The following is a 16,344-nucleotide window of genomic DNA, read 5'->3' on the forward strand; positions in this document are numbered from 1 at the left end:
GTCATCCATATGTCCCTAGGTTTTCTGCTACCCATAACTGACAAAACTTTTAGAATACAGTCCAGAAGCCAGTAGTTCTTTTGTCAACCTCTCCCCTCTTGTTCTGGTCTCTTCCCTTTTCCACCCTTCCTTCCTAAAGTTGATAGCAGTTACTAAGTTCACAAAAATCAATCAGCCAGTATTTATTAAGCACCTACTGTGTGCCAGGAACCCAAAATACAATAACAACCCCTGCTCACCATGAGATTTAATCATTTCCTAGGCTAGGTTGGAGGCAGGGTAGAGGAAAGTCAACACAAAGTTTGGATGAGAGTTGGCATTAATATTGCTTGGGAGGGGAATGAATAGGGAGAACAAAGGGATTGTAAGGGACAGGACAAGAATGATGAGAACTGAAATTAGGACCCAAAGCTGCCTAAAGATCAGACACTGAGAATTCGCCCTGATTCTCTTGGGTTCATAAAGCTCAAATAAAGTTCCTCACCAGCTAATGCCTCTGGGAGCCTGAACCAGAAGGGTAACTCAGTTCCTCAGTTCCTTCCATTCCTGTCACTGAGCTCTGTACTCAGAGGCCCTTTATAAATCTGGGACTAGGCTGCCTTAAATGCTCTGAGTGGAATCTCAGGGAAGGGAGGGAGGAAGGGAGGAAAGAAGGAAGGAAGGAAGGAAGGAAGGAAGGAAGGAAGGAAGGAAGGAAGGAAGGAAGGAAGGAAGGAAGGAAGGAAGGAAGGAAGGAAGGGAGGGAGGGAGGGAGGGAGGGAGGGAGGGAAGGAGGGGAAGGGGAAGGGGAAGGGGAAGAGAGGGAGGAGGAAAGGAGAAAAGAAGGAAAGGAAGAAAGGCTTCAGGAAATCCCTCTACTCAGCAACTCCCCAGCAGCTTTTTAGTTTCAAAGGGTTATTTGGGGGTACTGAGCATTTCAATGAGTGACTTCAGTCAATAAGCATATATTCAGTACCTACCATGTGCCAGGCACAGTGCTAAGTGCTAGGGATTCAAAGAAAAGCAAAAGATGAATCTCTGCTCTCAAGGAGTTCCCAGTCTAATGGAGTCATCCATGGTCCTACATTTAGTTTGTGTCAGTCATAGGATATGAACCTTGCTTCCCGACTCTCTGGCTAGCTTTGTGCTGACTCTACCATGATGCCCCTTAGCACTCTGTATTGACTTATATGTTTATATGTTAGGGGGAGGGGACAGCCAAGTGATGCAGTGGATGGAGTGCTGGGCCTGGAGTCAAGGACACTTATCTTCCCGAGTTCAAATCCAGCCTCAGACACTTGCTAGCTGTGTGATCTAGGCAAGTCGCTTAACCCTGTTTGCTTCAGTTTCCTCATCAATAAAAGAGAAGGAAATGGCAAATCACTGCAATATCTTTGCCAAGAAAACCCCAAATGAGGTCACAAAGAGTTGGACACAACTGAAGCAACTGAACAACAACAATTGTATATTGTATCCCCAAGTAGAATGTAAGGTCCCTGAGGCCAGGAACTGTTTCTGCCTAGTCTTTGTAACCCCAGGGCCTAATACAGTGCCTTGTCCATTTGAAGGATCACCTAACCTGTGATATCATTAGGGGTAAGGAACTGACCATTGAAGAAATTCTCTCTATTAATGAAGATCAGCAACGGATCTGCAACTTCTGGTCTTGGAGAGTTGTCTAAGATTAACCAACTAGTTCAAGAGCCAGGATGTAGCCTCCTGAGAGTCTTTGGAATATGCCTAAGTTGATGTTGACCTCATCTCTGGGAATCCTTTTCTGCTGCCTATGCTTAATAAGTAACTATAATTGCATAACCTATCGATTATGCCAGACCACCTCTGCCTTATATATAGCAGGCACTTAATAAATATTTGATTAATTGAAATGGGGGTGGAGGTGGGGGACACCATAGTCATCTTCCAGAATTAGGACTATTATGTGGGCCTGGGTTTGGATTTGCTATGCTGTTGTTTGTTATCATGTCAGCCTCAGAGGGCTGAACTCGGAACAGTGGCTGAAGTTGCCACAACCAAAAGGCTTAATCTAAAAAGAAGAAGAAAAAAATGACTTATAATTAGAATTACTCAAAAGTGGAATATATTGTCTCAGGAAGGTTTCCCCTCACTTCAAGTAGAAACCAGATGATCATGGCCAAGGATCCTGTAGAGAGGCTTCTAATTCAGGTAGGAGTTAGAGTACCTGGCCTCTGATGTCCTTCCTTAGGCCTCTGAGATTCGGTGCATAGGGTTCTGTCCTTCTCCTTCAAAGTTGGAGCATCCACCCTATCCATCCTGCCCTTCAAGGCCAGGGTATAAGAAGGGAATGAAAAGGTAAGCTTCTTCGGCATTGCAGACAAACTGCTGAACAGCTCTCAATAATCTGCACCTTCTCTAGGTGTTCTGTCATCTAGACTAAGCCTCTCAAGATGAGGGACTGTGTTTTACACCAATTTTTATTCTCAGCTTGTCCCAGTGCCCCGTACGCCATAAGTTTATAAAATATATTTGCTTTTCTGCTGTCACTTCCTCCATGAAGCCTTCCTTGGTCCCTCCCTGCCAGCAATCATCTCTCCTTCCTCCCTCTGTACTCCCACAGTATTTATTTGTACATACCCTAATTTGTATTATAGCTATTTGTATATGAGTCTCACCTTCCCTATTCGAATGGAAGCTCCTTGAGGGTAAGAACCATGCATCCTCAAGCACCATGGCCTGTACATATATTGATGACTTAACAAATGTTACATTCAATTGAATTGAATGGGAAGGATCACAAAGAAGAGGATATCCTAGGTGTTTCCACACTGCTGTTGTGACTTCCTGAATTTTCGTGCCTCCTGTGTCTTTTCTGGCAAGAACAGACCTGGTGTTATGGACTGGTGTAGGCCTTTGCTCAGGACAATAGATTGTTAATTTCTCACTTTGGCTTAGATGTTTGGAGGTAAGTATTTCAATACATTTGAAGACAGCAGAGAGCCTGCCCTGACAATCTTTTCCAGGCCTACCTCATTCTCCCACAAGAGCTCTTCTTGGAAACAAGGCTTTCCGGACCCTGCGGTGTCTTAAATCTACTTATTTTGAATTGCTTAAGTTCCTGTGGGTGGGGGATGGGAATGGAGGGGGGAAGAGAAATTGGAACACAAAGTTTAAAAAAAAAAACTGATGTTAAAATTTTGTTTTTACATATATTTTGGAAAATAAAATTCTATTCAAAAAAAATCTACAATCGGAGACTTTTCAGTCTGGTGTTATCAACTTTCTGTGTATCCACTCCTTTCTGGGCCTCTACTTCTCAACATCTCTCTGGCTATGACCCTTTGCTTTGTATTGCAGGCCTCCATCCCCCTGGGGCCCTGAGCTCAGCCCTGGACAGCTGCCCTCTCCCTGGACTCCGGCCTGACCAGACTTCCTAAACCTGCTTCTGCAATGGGTGGGTTGTAAGAGCTGGTAAGACCTATAAACCGACATTTCCCCTTCTCTGTCTCTCTCCGTCCTGGGGCTCCATGGCCCATTCATGTTTCTTCTTCCCTCTCTGCTCTCTGCTCCTACCAATTCCCCACTGCCGGACTTGCCACCATCCAGGTAATGAGGAGCTGTGGGTCCAGTCAGCCTTGGAGATGCCGAAGAGACGGGACATCCTTGCTATCGTACTCATTGTGCTGCCCTGGACACTGCTCATCACCGTTTGGCATCAGAGCACCATTGCTCCGTTGCTTGCTGTGCACAAGGGTGAGTGAAGCTACTCCATCCCTGGATATATGTGTATGTATGTATATGTGTATATAAGTGCGCGTGTGCCACCCTCTATTCACACAACCTTCTCCTCCACTCCTACAACATACCCCCATTCCTAGCCTTTGTTACCCTTCATCTTCTCCCTGGCCTTCCTCTTCCAACTTCTCTCCTCAGACTCATTCCCAACTCTAACCCTTCAATCTGCCCTTCTCCCACCTGTCCACTCAGGCAGCCAAATGCCACATCCTTTACTAAAGATAAGTTACTCCAACCTCTCCAGCTCTCTCTGGTTTCAAATGGGGCCATGACTACCCCCTTGGAGGTCCTTAGCTTTGCCATTTAATTTAATTAAAAAACACTTATTGAATGATTGCTCTGTGCATAGCTGTGAAGGATCCTTCCCTGGACCTCAGGCTTTACTGACCCCTGTCAGCATGAGCTGACATCAGAGCATCAGCTCCTCCTTGGTATTCATCCAGGGTACCCATGTCTTCAGCCCCAAGGGTTTTCTCCCTCACTAATTTTTAAACCTCAATAGTGTCTAACCTCTGGCTCAAGATACCATTCCCTCTAACCTTCCCTGCTCCTGAGGCTGTTTAATTCCCTAAATTCAGTCATACCCAACATGCTGCTCTTCTCTTACTGCCACCATAACTGGAAATTCAATTCTAGCACCATCTCCTTCGTTCCTATACCACATCTTGCACTTTGCCAAATGACCTAAAGAAGCATGGTATAATAAAAAGAATACTGGGTTTGGAGTCACGCTGGATTTAAATCTCAGATCTGCCACTAACTGTGTGACTTTAAATAGGTCAGTGAACTTCTCTGGGTCCCAGCTTTCTAAATTGTGAAACGAGGGAGTTGGATTATATGACCCATGATTTCAACAAATTAAGGAGTTCCCAGTGTATGAACTCCTTCCAGCAATGCTAACCACTACCTATCTAGGACTTAGTACATAAATCCTAGGGGGTTGTCTGAGACACACAGAGGTTAAGTGACTTGCCCAAAATCATGCTGCAAATAAGCATCAGAGGCAAGATTTGAAGCCAGGACTTCTTGGTTTCAAATCCAGTGTTCTACTCTCTATGGCACACTGCCTTTACTCTCTTGGTATCAAAGCAAAGATATTGATTTACAAGGAAAAAGAAACCATCAATTCAGAAATAATTCACCAGAATAAGGTCATTAGAAATTCATGTTGGGGGCAGCTAGGTGGCTCAGTGGATAAAGCACTGACCCTGGATTCAGGAGGACCTCAATTCAAATCTGGCCTCAGACACTTGGCACTTATCAGCTGTGTGATCCCGGGCAAGTCACTTAACCTTCGTTGCCCTGCAAAAACAAAAACAGAAAAGAAAGAAATGCATGTTAATGCTATATAGCCCAAGTAACCACTGTCCAGCCCCATGATCACTGTAGGCCTTGAACCTACAACATGAGTCCATCTTCCTTCTTACCCCCCAAAAGGTGATGACAATCCATGCCCCAGAACAATCTTGCTTATCAGAGACTGACCCAGCTGAGCACTCTTAACCACCCAGATTCATCAGTTCACAATCCCAAATTCACTCTCAGCCAGTTAAGAAGATTGTTGGCAGCTTTGGGTAACACACCCACAGCTTAGTATCATTTAGCTCATTAGATATCTTTTCACTTCCTCCAAAAAAGGAGGGAGGAGATAGAGAATATGGCAATCCACCTAAATTTCACATTACCCTAAGAATAGAATAATTCCATTCGAGACTCCTTTCACCTTCAGATTTTACAAAGGACAATCCCTTCATTACATTAGCACTATGCTGAGGAGCTTGGGCTACAAAAGCAAAGAAGACACTATCTCTGCCCTGAAGGAACTTACAATTCTAGTTGGGGATGTAAGATGTGCACTAATAAGTATTCTTTAGAGTGTTAAACAGGGTTACCAAGAGAAGGATAGAGCCATTAACTGAAAGAAGGGAGTCAGGTAAAATGCGCTAGTTGTCTAGGGAAGACAAATTCTACTGAACCCCAAGCCTTGATACTTAGTTCATCACCCCCGGGAATGAGGATATTTTGGAATGCTTTTATTTTATCCATTGGGCATTCTAAAGCAATCTTTCCACATGTGCTTGTAGCACCCTATTTCCCTCTTCCTTCCCATAATACATATGTAGTGATCTGGAAACTCAGAGACAGAGCTAGAGAACACCTGAGAGGTCACTTAGTCCAACCTATATTCAAATCACGATTCCCCACTATAACTCCTGTAACAGTAAAGTCATCCAACCTCTGCTTGGATACCTCCAGTAATGAGGAACTCACTACTTTCCCTGAGATTGACCATTCCACTTGTCCATAGCTCTAAGTGATGGGAAGTTTTCCTGATTTTGAACCCAAATGCATTTTTTCTGTAAAACTCTCTCCCCATGGCTCCTGGTTCTGTCTTCTCAGAATTAGAAGAACAAGTGTAAACCTTCCGTACGATTACCCTTCAAATATTTGAAGATGGCTCTCAGGTTTCCCCTTCACTCTTTTCTTTTCAATAATAAAAACACCCAAATCATTCACCGAATCTCAATGTGGAATAAGGTTTCTAGTTCCTTCACCATGTGGCTAACCCTTTTCATGCTCCAGTCAATCTAAAACATGGTGCCCCCTACTATACACAATGCCAGATGCAGTCTAACTAGGGCAGAATCTTATTGTCTCCTTTGTTCAGGGCACCATACTTATATTAATAAAGCAGTTTAAAATTGAATTAGCTTTTCGTCCGCCACATTAAACTGCTGACTCATACACAGTCAGCAATCCAATAAAAGCCCTGTACTTCTCACATGAAGTGCTTCCTAGTCATGCCCTCCCTATCCCATCCTGTATTTGTGAAGTAGTTTTTTGAATCCAAATGAAATATATACTTTTGCTTATATAATTCCTAAGTTTTAGCTTCTGCCCACCATGGTAGCCTGTAGACATATGTTTGGATTCCAATCCACTACTCAATGTGTCAGCTAGGACAAAGACTGTCTCATAATTGAATTGTTGACCCCAGATTCTAACATAGTGTCTGGAACATAGTTTAATACATGCTTGTTGATTGATCCATTAATTGGTTATTCATACATCTGAGGTGAATTAGACCTATGCTTTCATCCTAATTCTTGTTAAAAATGTTGAACAGAACATGGCTAAAGGCAGAGACCAGTGGCACTCCATTAAAGACCTCTTGGGAGGAGGGGAAGAGAGGCATTAATCACCCAGTTTGCAGCTAGTCATTGAAGCTCTGACTTCCCTCTAAAGTTCCCATCCACTTCACATATTCTTGCTCACAAGGACTTTCTGACTTTGTCAGATGCCTACCTCGAAATCCAGTATACTATAGAGAGCATGGTCCAGTGGAAAGATGGATTTGGAGCCAAAGGACCCATGTTGGAATACCAGCCTTGCTATTTACTGCCTTGTGACTGACAAGTCCCTAAACCTCAACTTTTTCATTTGTAAGAATGCAGGTGTTGGACTAGAAGACACTTCAGGGGTTCCAGTTCTAAATATATGATCCTATGTGTATGTCTACAGTATTCACCTATCTTTTCAAAGGCAATGGTGGGGGGAGGAGAGAAGGAAACAAACATTTATTAAGCACCTACTATGTGCCAGACACTGCATTATCTCATTTGATTCTTACAGCCCTGGGAGGTAGGTACCATTATGAATCTCATTTTACAGTTGAGGAAAGTGAGGCAGATAGCTATTAAATGACTGGCTCAGGATCACACAGCTAGCAAGTGTCTGAGGCCAGATTTGAACCCAGATCCTCCTGACTCTAGGCTCCTCTGGGCTACCAACCTGCCATATCAAATCAGGCTAGTCAGGCATGACTTGTTCTTGATAACCATGATGGTTCATAAAGGGAGCTCTTTGCTTTCTAAGTACCCCAGAGTACAAAGTATTCTCCTCCCTTCTCTTTGCCCCATTGCAGGGTAGTGAGGTACAGTGGAAAGAGTCACAGAATCCGAATTCAAATCCTGACCCTGCCATTCATTACCTGAGTGACCTGGGGCACATCATTTAGCCTTTCTGGGCCTTAAAAGTTCAACTCTGAACAAGTTATTTAACCTCTGATCAGATTTTGAACATTTAAAAAAGAAAGCAAAGACTAAAAATCTCAGCATCAATTCACTAAGAAGTTAACTAACCTTATTTCCTTTTTCAGCAGGGTTACTAGGAGAAAGCAATAAATCCTAATGTAGCTGGAATTTAACAAGGCATTTGACAAATGCCTTGCGTGTTATCTGTCCTTTTGGTCGAGATATAGATTGCACAATGGTATAATGAGCCGGTTTATTAATAGCTGATATGCCAAAGTTTACATCTTGCCTTCCACATATATCATTTGTCATTCAGAATTTGGTGCAGTGGATAGGGGGCTGGACCTGGAATTAGGAAAAGGCAGAATTCAAATCCAGCCTCAGACACCTACTGGTAGTGTGATCCTGGGCAAGTCACTTTCCCTCTATCTGTCTCAGTTTCCTCATCTATAAAACAGGGATAATGTGAGGATAAGACCAGATAATATTTGTAAAGTGCTTTGAAAATCTTCAAGCTCTGTGTAAATTCCAGCTATCATCAGCTCATTGTGTCATGATCAGACTATGGTTATGTGAGAACAAGCAGAATGAAAAGCAGGAAAGACATCTCAGAGGGCTTTCATAGGGAAGGATTAAATAAACATATTCTGTACTGTTCCAGAGGGCAAGACTGATCAGTATAAGGCACAAGTGGTTTATAAGCAGAGCTGTCCAACAAGGTAAGGAACTCACCTACCATCACTAGGAATAAACAGAGCTTGCTACTGCATATGTCAGGGATTATGTAGAAAGAATTCTTGCAACAGGTGGGTAGTTTGTACTAACCTGTTGGACACGGAGTCAAGAATTCTCAGGTTCAGATGCGGCCTCTGATATTCACCAGCTCTTAACCTCTTTGAACCTCGATTTCTTCATCTGTAAAATGGGGATAATAATACTAGCGTCCTTCTCACGGGGTTGTTTTGCGGTAATGTATGTATTAAGTGTCTGCAGAGTTCCATACTGGAGATACAAAGGCAACCGAACCTTTGATAATGGGATAAGGGAGTATCTACATCCCAAAGTCTCTGGATTGCCTGCCCCCAGTGTTCCTTCCCCTACAACCTGCTGTCTCCATAACCCCTCCCTTGTCCCTTTCCCAGATGATGGGAGTGACTCAAGGCGGGACCCCAGCGTGGACTCCAGGGAGTATTGCATGTCTGACCGGGACATCGTGGAGGTGGTGAGGACGGAATACGTGTACACGCGTCCCCCGCCCTGGTCAGACACGCTGCCCACTATCCACGTGGTCACGCCCACCTACAGCCGCCCTGTGCAGAAGGCCGAGCTGACCCGGCTGGCCAACACGTTGCTCCATGTACAAAACCTCCACTGGCTGGTGGTGGAGGACGCCCCGCGCCGGACGCCCCTGACCGCCCGCCTCCTCCGGGACACCGGCCTCAACTACACACACCTCCACGTGGAGACGCCGCGGAACTACAAACTGCGGGGGGACACCAGGGACCCCCGCATCCCACGGGGCACCATGCAGCGCAACCTCGCCCTGCGCTGGCTCCGGGAGACCTTCCCCCGCAACGCCAGCCAGCCCGGCGTGGTCTACTTTGCTGATGACGACAACACCTACAGCCTGGAAGTCTTTGAGGAGGTGGGACAGTCGCCCACCTGGCGTGGCTCCTCTGGGGGGGGGGGAGGGGAGAGCAAGGCGGGAAAGGAAGGTGGGAGGGTGGGGCTGCTAGGGTTGCAGAGAACCCTGGAATTGGAGGAAAAGACGTGCATGAGGGTTAGGGGCCACAGAAGACTGACTATGGGGTCGGTGGATAGAGGGGAGAAGGGAATGAGTGGCCATGGCACCGGGTCCGAGGAGGCAGGACGGTAGAGAGGCTTGCTTTCTGGCTGTGAGGAATGAGGTAGGGTTCCGTGGGATGCCAACATACAAAAGAACAATGTGGGAGAGGGAAGAATCTTTCACAACAATCTAATGTTACAGGGAAGAAAATTAGCGCATCAGCCGCCCCCTCCCCTGCCCGTGACCTCAGAGATGTTTAGAGTCTGGCCTTTGAACTAGAATCTGGGGCGTTTACCAGAATTCTTAGTTGGAACACTAAGCACACTCCCCAGGAACTGAGAAAGCCAGTGCTGTCTCTGCAAGAGACACTGCCACCCCTGTACTCCACTCCTTTGAGAGAGGACCCAGAGATCCCTAAAGCAAGGAAGGGAGGGAGTAAAAGGGTTCTTGCTCATAGGATCATAGATTTAGAGCTGGAAAGGATTTTAAAGGCCGTTGAGTACAACTTCCTCATTTTGCAAATAAGAAAACTGAGGCTCTGGTTAAGTGATTTGTCCAGAGTAACAGTAAATTTCTATGGCAGAATTAGCACTCTAGTCTTCCTGACTCCCAAGTACAGCACTCTGTTATGTTGCCTAATGGGAGAGCTAGGAGGTCAAACCCCTCTACAGCTGTCCAGCTGGCTGGTAGAGTAGCGATTGGAGGCAGGAGACTAGACCCACCTTTAAGGACATTGAAAGTTCCTTGGCCCTATGAACAAACTTTGGTTCCCACCTAACCTGGGACTGGGAAAGCAGCCAGGGGAGAGAACTCAGGTGTCCTCTCTATCCCCCACCCCATCCCCACCTCCTTCCATCATCCCCCCACTTGTAGATGCGCAGCACAAGAAAGGTGTCGGTGTGGCCGGTGGCTTTCGTGGGAGGTCTCCGGTATGAATCACCTCGGGTGAATGGGGCAGGGAAAGTGATTGGCTGGAAGACAGTTTTTGACCCCCACCGGCCATTTGCCATTGACATGGCTGGCTTCGCAGTCAACCTCCGGCTCATCCTGCAACGGAATCAAGCCTACTTCAAGCTTCGAGGGGTCAAGGGTGGCTACCAAGAGAGCAGCCTTCTCCGTGAGCTTGTCACCCTCAATGACCTGGAGCCCAAGGCTGCCAACTGCACCAAGGTAGGGCAGCTTTGGAAACTCAAGGCATCATGGAGATATCCAAGTATTTTTAAAAGCTTGACTGCAGTCAAAAGAAAAGCCTAGTCTTATAAAGTGGCTCCAGTCTAGAATTCTTTCTTTCCTGAGAGGAAGGGTGGTGGAGTGAATTGAGCACTGGACCTGGACTCAGGAAGACCTGAGTTTTAATCCTGCTTCTGCCACTTACTAGATGTATGACCCAGGGCCAGTCACTAGTCTCAGTTAAGGGAGGATTTGATGACTTCTAAAGTCCCTTTAGGTTCTAGATACATAATCCTAGAGCATTACTGCTCTAGTTGCTGGTGCTGGTCCATGACTTACAACCAAACCTCCCTATTCAGGTTAAGAAATAAGGAAAATCTAGGGAGACCCACGCAGGAAATTCACCTACACCTCAAGATATGAAGCGCTCCAGTCTTTCCATACTTGCCACTATTAATTTCTGCTGCTCCAATTGGGGTGGGCATGTCTGAGACTGGGAAACCTACAGAATTTTCCTTCCCTAAAACTTTCAACTCCTGGGAATTGGATTTGGAAAATGCCCCAGCTAGATCCCAAGGGGAATGGGGGGTGGAGGTGGGGCGGGGTTGTGACACAAGGGAGCTTGGAGGTTCCTTTAGCTTTGTTGTTTCTGAGGCTCTGAACAGAAAGTCAATAGGTCCGTCTCATATTATAAGAAAACATGTCAACAAAGAAGAACCAAGGAAGTAAGGGTGGGGGTGGGGGGGCCTGAGAAACATGTCAGAAAAAGAGGGGAGGAAAAGGAAGATCAAGGAGCAGAGAGAATAGCACAAGAAGAAATGAGTAGTGCGTGGGAGAGGAAAGGGGATAGCAGGAGGTATGGGATGAGGAAGAAAGTGAGTGGGGATGTTTGGGCCCGTCTCTGACTCCTGGCATCTCTCGGAATAGATCCTCGTCTGGCACACACGAACAGAGAAGCCAGTGCTGGTGAACGAGGGGAGAAAAGGCTTCACTGACCCCAATGTGGAGATCTGACACAGGGGACCCAGGTATGGCGGAACAGAGTGGAGATGGAGGGGCACGGAATTGGAGTTCAATTGACGTGGGGTTGGACGAGGTACAGGAATCTCAAGAGACTGCTTTCTCTGTTGTGCTGGAGGTGAGGTGGAGAATTAGGGGGAAAGGCTAGTCAGGAGGGATAGGATTTAGCAAAATAGTTCACCCACCCGATCAGGTTCTGAACCCTGTGAAAAAAAATGCAGTCACCACTTTCCTTGTACAACCTAGTCTTTCTGAGGTCAGCTTCTAAGCACGTACCTCTTCTCCGCACCCTTCAGGTAACCCTTAAAAAGTCTCCTCAGTTGGGGCAGCTAGGTGGCGTAGTGGATAAAGCACTGGCCCTGGATACAGGAGAACCTGAGTTCAAATCCGGCCTCTGACACTTGACAGTTAACTAGCTGTGTGACCCTGGGCAAGTCACTTAACCCTCATTGCCCCGCCAAAAAAAAAAAAAAGTATCCTCAGTAACCCCAGGGATTTCCAGGGTCCTGAAGTCCAGCCCCTCAGCCTCTGATTATATTTTCCCAGATTGTCACTTTCCCTTGGTTTTCTCTGCCTTCTTCTCTCACTTCAAATTTACCCTCTACTAGACAGGCAGAAATGCAGCCCAGAGATGAGATACATGCTCAGAACTAGACCAGAGGCTCCTTTTTCTAGCCCCATGTTTGAGGAAGTCCCTTCTGTCTCTTCTCCTTTCCTCTCTTCCTCACATTACTGGAAAAGCCCAGCTGTCCCTTAGCAGATTCTGCCCCTGAATCTGAGAAATCAACAATCAATTCAGAGTGCTAGATGAAAAGACCCGAGTTCAAATTTTGCCTCGGACATTTAGCAGTTCTGTGACATGAGGCATGTCACTTAAGTGCTTTCTCTCAGTTTCCTCATCTGTAAAACAAGGATAATAATAGCCCCTACCTGCCATGGTGGTTGTGCGGACTGAATAGGATAATATTAAGCGCTTTGCAAACCTTATAAATGCTAGCTATCATCATTGCTATTAGCTAATACAGTGCCTTGACATCAGCTACAAAATAGCTTCCTCTTTGAGGATGTGGTGCCTTTCCCACTGCAGCACTTCAGAGAATCAAGGAAGCTGGGCTTTGAGGGGAACGGGTGCTAAGCATCCCTATTTGGAGACTCAGACCCCCCCTAGTTATTTCCTTCTCTCCAATCTGCAGGAGACCCCCCTCTCGCAGACCCTGCTATTGGCCTCAGAGCCTCTCTCCCCGCTGGCTGTGGAGGCCCTCAAGGCAGACTCCTGAGCAATCCCTGTCACCTGTCCTTCCATCCTGGAGGCTACCAAGAAAGCCTGGTGGGACATGAGGAAGAAAGAAAAATCATCGAAAGCACAGAAATCCCAGGCCTGTCATTCTCTTCTGCCCAAGATGACCAAGAGACTGAGTGGGAGATCCTGGGAGTTGGGGAGTCAAGCTGATGCCACTCGAGAGCCCTGGAGAGACGGCCCAATGCCTGGCGTTTTTTCTCCCCAGAGGAATCTTCCAGCCAACACACAGGCCCAGGAGAGGGAAAGATCCTGAAATAGCAGGCTTGTGACTCTGAGCACTGAATGACCCTCGGCATGAGAGCTAGGGGGCAATAGGAGGCACCCAAGGGGAGAGATTGCTCCCTTTCCCCTGGGTCCTTGTCCTCCCGCTGGGATTTATCACATTGCACAACACAGGACAACCAGATCGTTTCAAAAACCCAGAAGTGACCAAGAGAAAGCGTGAAATCTCTCCTCTCTCTGCCCCTTCCTTCCCCCCAGCTTCCCTCCTTGCCTCCGTACCTGCGAGTTGCTCCAAAATCAGACATACCTCTCTCTGGCCTGGGTGGCTTTTCTTTGGTTCATGTTTACAGAACTTATGGCTGTGTTTCACCCTGGCACCTGACTAACCCTGCATGGGGGCCTGAGCCTGTTGACAGGCGCCTACCTCAGGTTGCAATGGGACTAGCTTCTCATCTTCTATCCCTTCTCAGAACCAGCATCAAATGAGACATCCTCTCTTGCAATAGGAAGAAATCCAGTAGCCCTATTCCAAAATGCTGAACTTGGGTTACAACAAGGCCCTGCTCCGGAGCCAGGGTGGGGAAAGGGCTGGGGGAAGGGGAAGGGGTAGAGATGGTTTAACAAAACTGCAGACTAGAGCAGAGAGTGGAATCCCTTTCCCTCTAAGTCTTTGAGATGAATCAGTCAACCTTCAGGCCTGGGTACATTAGGAATACCTGACTAAAGGTGGGGAAAAAGAAAGGGTGGGTGGAGGCAGTGGCAAAGTACAAGATAGGGATTCCTTCTAGTTGAGTATAGGGGATGGACTTGGGATGGTGGCAAAAATGTGATGATGTGGTGTGGCTCTGTGACTGTCACCAGCCCCTTTGGTTTTCTGGGCTTCTGAGTAATAGCAGAGACTGAAGGAAAGCAGCCGAGAAATCCTGGATGCTGAACAGGGAGAGGAGCTGAGCACATAGAATAGATTGGAAATTATTTTTTAAAAAACAAAATGGAGAGGAAAAAATCTATCTTTTCACTGAGCCAGGAGCAGCCAGATCAAGCTCCCCTATCTCCAAAAGTCACTGGCCCCCTCATTCCTTCTCCACACCAGAGGGGGAAAAAATCTCCCTCCTCCTTTTTCACCCCCTCCAGTTCCATTAACTACCATACCTTGGGCTTGTGGTTTTCGGTTTGGAGAACATAAAGGATCTCCCACTGGATTGCTCTGATAGGACCCTGCCCCAAACTGCACCTTCTTCCTTCCTGTCTTCCTGGCTGTCCATCTATTTTTCATCCACAACTTCTGTCTCCCATTCCCTTCTTCCCTCTCCTTCACTCTCCCCCTCGAAAGTTGGAAGCACAATTTTCCTCCCTGATGAAGGAAAAAGAAGGGATCCTACAAGAAGAAACTAACTTTTCTTAACCCCTAACAGCCAACATCATATTTAAACCCATAGGGTGTCTCTTGAGGACCAAGGGGCATGCATAACCTACTCCTGGGTTGGAAGGGGTATTGGAAGAGGGACAGCCTGGCAGTGTTATCCTATTATTTTTAAATAATAGTGGTGACTGCCAATTTTGAGATGTACTTTTAATGTCCCTCAATATTTATAAAGTCACCTCAGATGGAAACCAGGAGACTGGAACTGAGCTAAGCATGAATCAGGGGTTTTCCCAACAGCTTTTATTTAACTTTTTCTTTAAATTTAGGGTTGGTTTGTTTTTATTTTTTTTGTGTGTGTGTGTGGGGGGTGTTGCTGTTATTTTGTTTTAGGAAGCAACTCCTGTTGGGTAAAGATGGGGTAAGAGAGACAGGAAACTTCGGGATAGGCTGAATTGCAATTTGCCCGAGCCTTGGCCTGGCGTAGGACAAGAGACAACCATTTCTGGAACAGCCCCTTTCTGGGAACCAGCCCTGGGAGCCTGATTGAGGCAGGGCTTGGGCTGGTTTTAGCAAACGCAGATCTCCTACATGGTCAGAAACCCAGGCCTCCTTTTCAGGCAAAATAAAAGAAAACAGAAAAGGGGGTTGGGGAACATTTAAAAAAATAACACCCAAATTTCCAGATGCTAGTCTAGTTATTCTCACCCCAAGTCCTCTTTTAGCTGCATGTCTATTTATTTATAATCATAATCCCAGTGGATTGCAGCTTTCATCTTTGCTTGGGAATGAGCTTGTTGTAGACCAGAAGGACCGTGTCCCCAGTTGTCAACTTCTGTTCCAAACCCAGTCCCTTCCCTCACCTGGGGACCCCCACCCCAGGGGGAGTGATGCCAGTGGGACTGTGAGGTCCCAGGAACACAGACTGAGCTAGAGGGTGGTGCCTCCTTCAGAGGCACCATCTCTTCTCAGTTTCAATTGAACTGTATTTAATTTGTTTTAAAAATTAAAAGTCAAATATGGTTTTTAACAGTCATAATCCCCCCTCAGCCCGGCTGGTTTTATTGAAATGTGTTTGCCTTAAGAATTGAAGAGGAAAACCCAGAGAGCTGACTGGGGAAGTGGGCTTCGGACTGAATGGAAGAGCAATCTCCTTCCGCGTGACCTGGAGGCTTTCAAAATCATCCAGCAGTTCCCTGAGGCTATAATAATAATAACATATTACTATTATCATAGCTAGCATTTATATAGCACCTACTGTGTGCCAGGCCCTGTGTTAAGTACTTTATAATGATTTCATTTGATTCTGACAACAATCCTAGGAGGCAGGTGCTATTGTCATACCTATTTCACAGATGAGGAAACTGAGGCAGACAGCAGTGAAGTGACTTGACCCGAGTTATCCAGCTAGAAAGTGAGTGAAGGCACATTTGAATTTGGGTCTTACTGAAAGCCACTCTATCCACCTTGCCACCTCTTCTTTACACTTTATGGAAATGACAGTGAAAAGAACACTTGGAGACCCCGGTTTTCTGCTTGTGAATAAGGAAAGTATCAACTGGTAAATACAGGTGCACTTGACTGCAAGCAAATTCATCTTAGAAAATTGTTTGAAGAGAAATCCAGAGGGGTTGTTTTCTGCTTTGCAAAAAAAAAGGATTCCCCATAGGATTTCTTTAAATAGCCAAATCTTCTGGCA

General features: G+C 46.1%; 1 protein-coding gene across 2 annotated transcripts in view; it reads left to right on the top strand.

Moving 5' to 3' along the window:
* B3GAT1 (beta-1,3-glucuronyltransferase 1) overlaps positions 1–15,668 on the top strand; it is a 57,993-nt gene extending 42,325 nt beyond the window's left edge. Inside the window, exons 2-7 of one of the 2 annotated variants that reach the window (XM_043992237.1) lie at positions 3,313–3,426; positions 3,562–3,708; positions 8,927–9,429; positions 10,444–10,740; positions 11,668–11,768; positions 12,954–15,668. In XM_043992237.1, the coding sequence (XP_043848172.1) occupies positions 3,597–3,708; positions 8,927–9,429; positions 10,444–10,740; positions 11,668–11,754 (999 nt within the window). In that variant the 5' untranslated portion in view covers positions 3,313–3,426; positions 3,562–3,596 and the 3' untranslated portion in view covers positions 11,755–11,768; positions 12,954–15,668. The remainder of the gene's footprint in view (positions 1–3,312; positions 3,427–3,561; positions 3,709–8,926; positions 9,430–10,443; positions 10,741–11,667; positions 11,769–12,953) is intronic. The other variant, XM_043992236.1, reaches the window with a different exon arrangement.
* The last annotated feature ends 676 nt before the right edge of the window (positions 15,669–16,344 follow it).

The sequence above is a fragment of the Dromiciops gliroides genome, chromosome 3, assembly GCF_019393635.1.
Source record: "Dromiciops gliroides isolate mDroGli1 chromosome 3, mDroGli1.pri, whole genome shotgun sequence".
Lineage (NCBI taxonomy): Eukaryota > Metazoa > Chordata > Mammalia > Microbiotheria > Microbiotheriidae > Dromiciops > Dromiciops gliroides.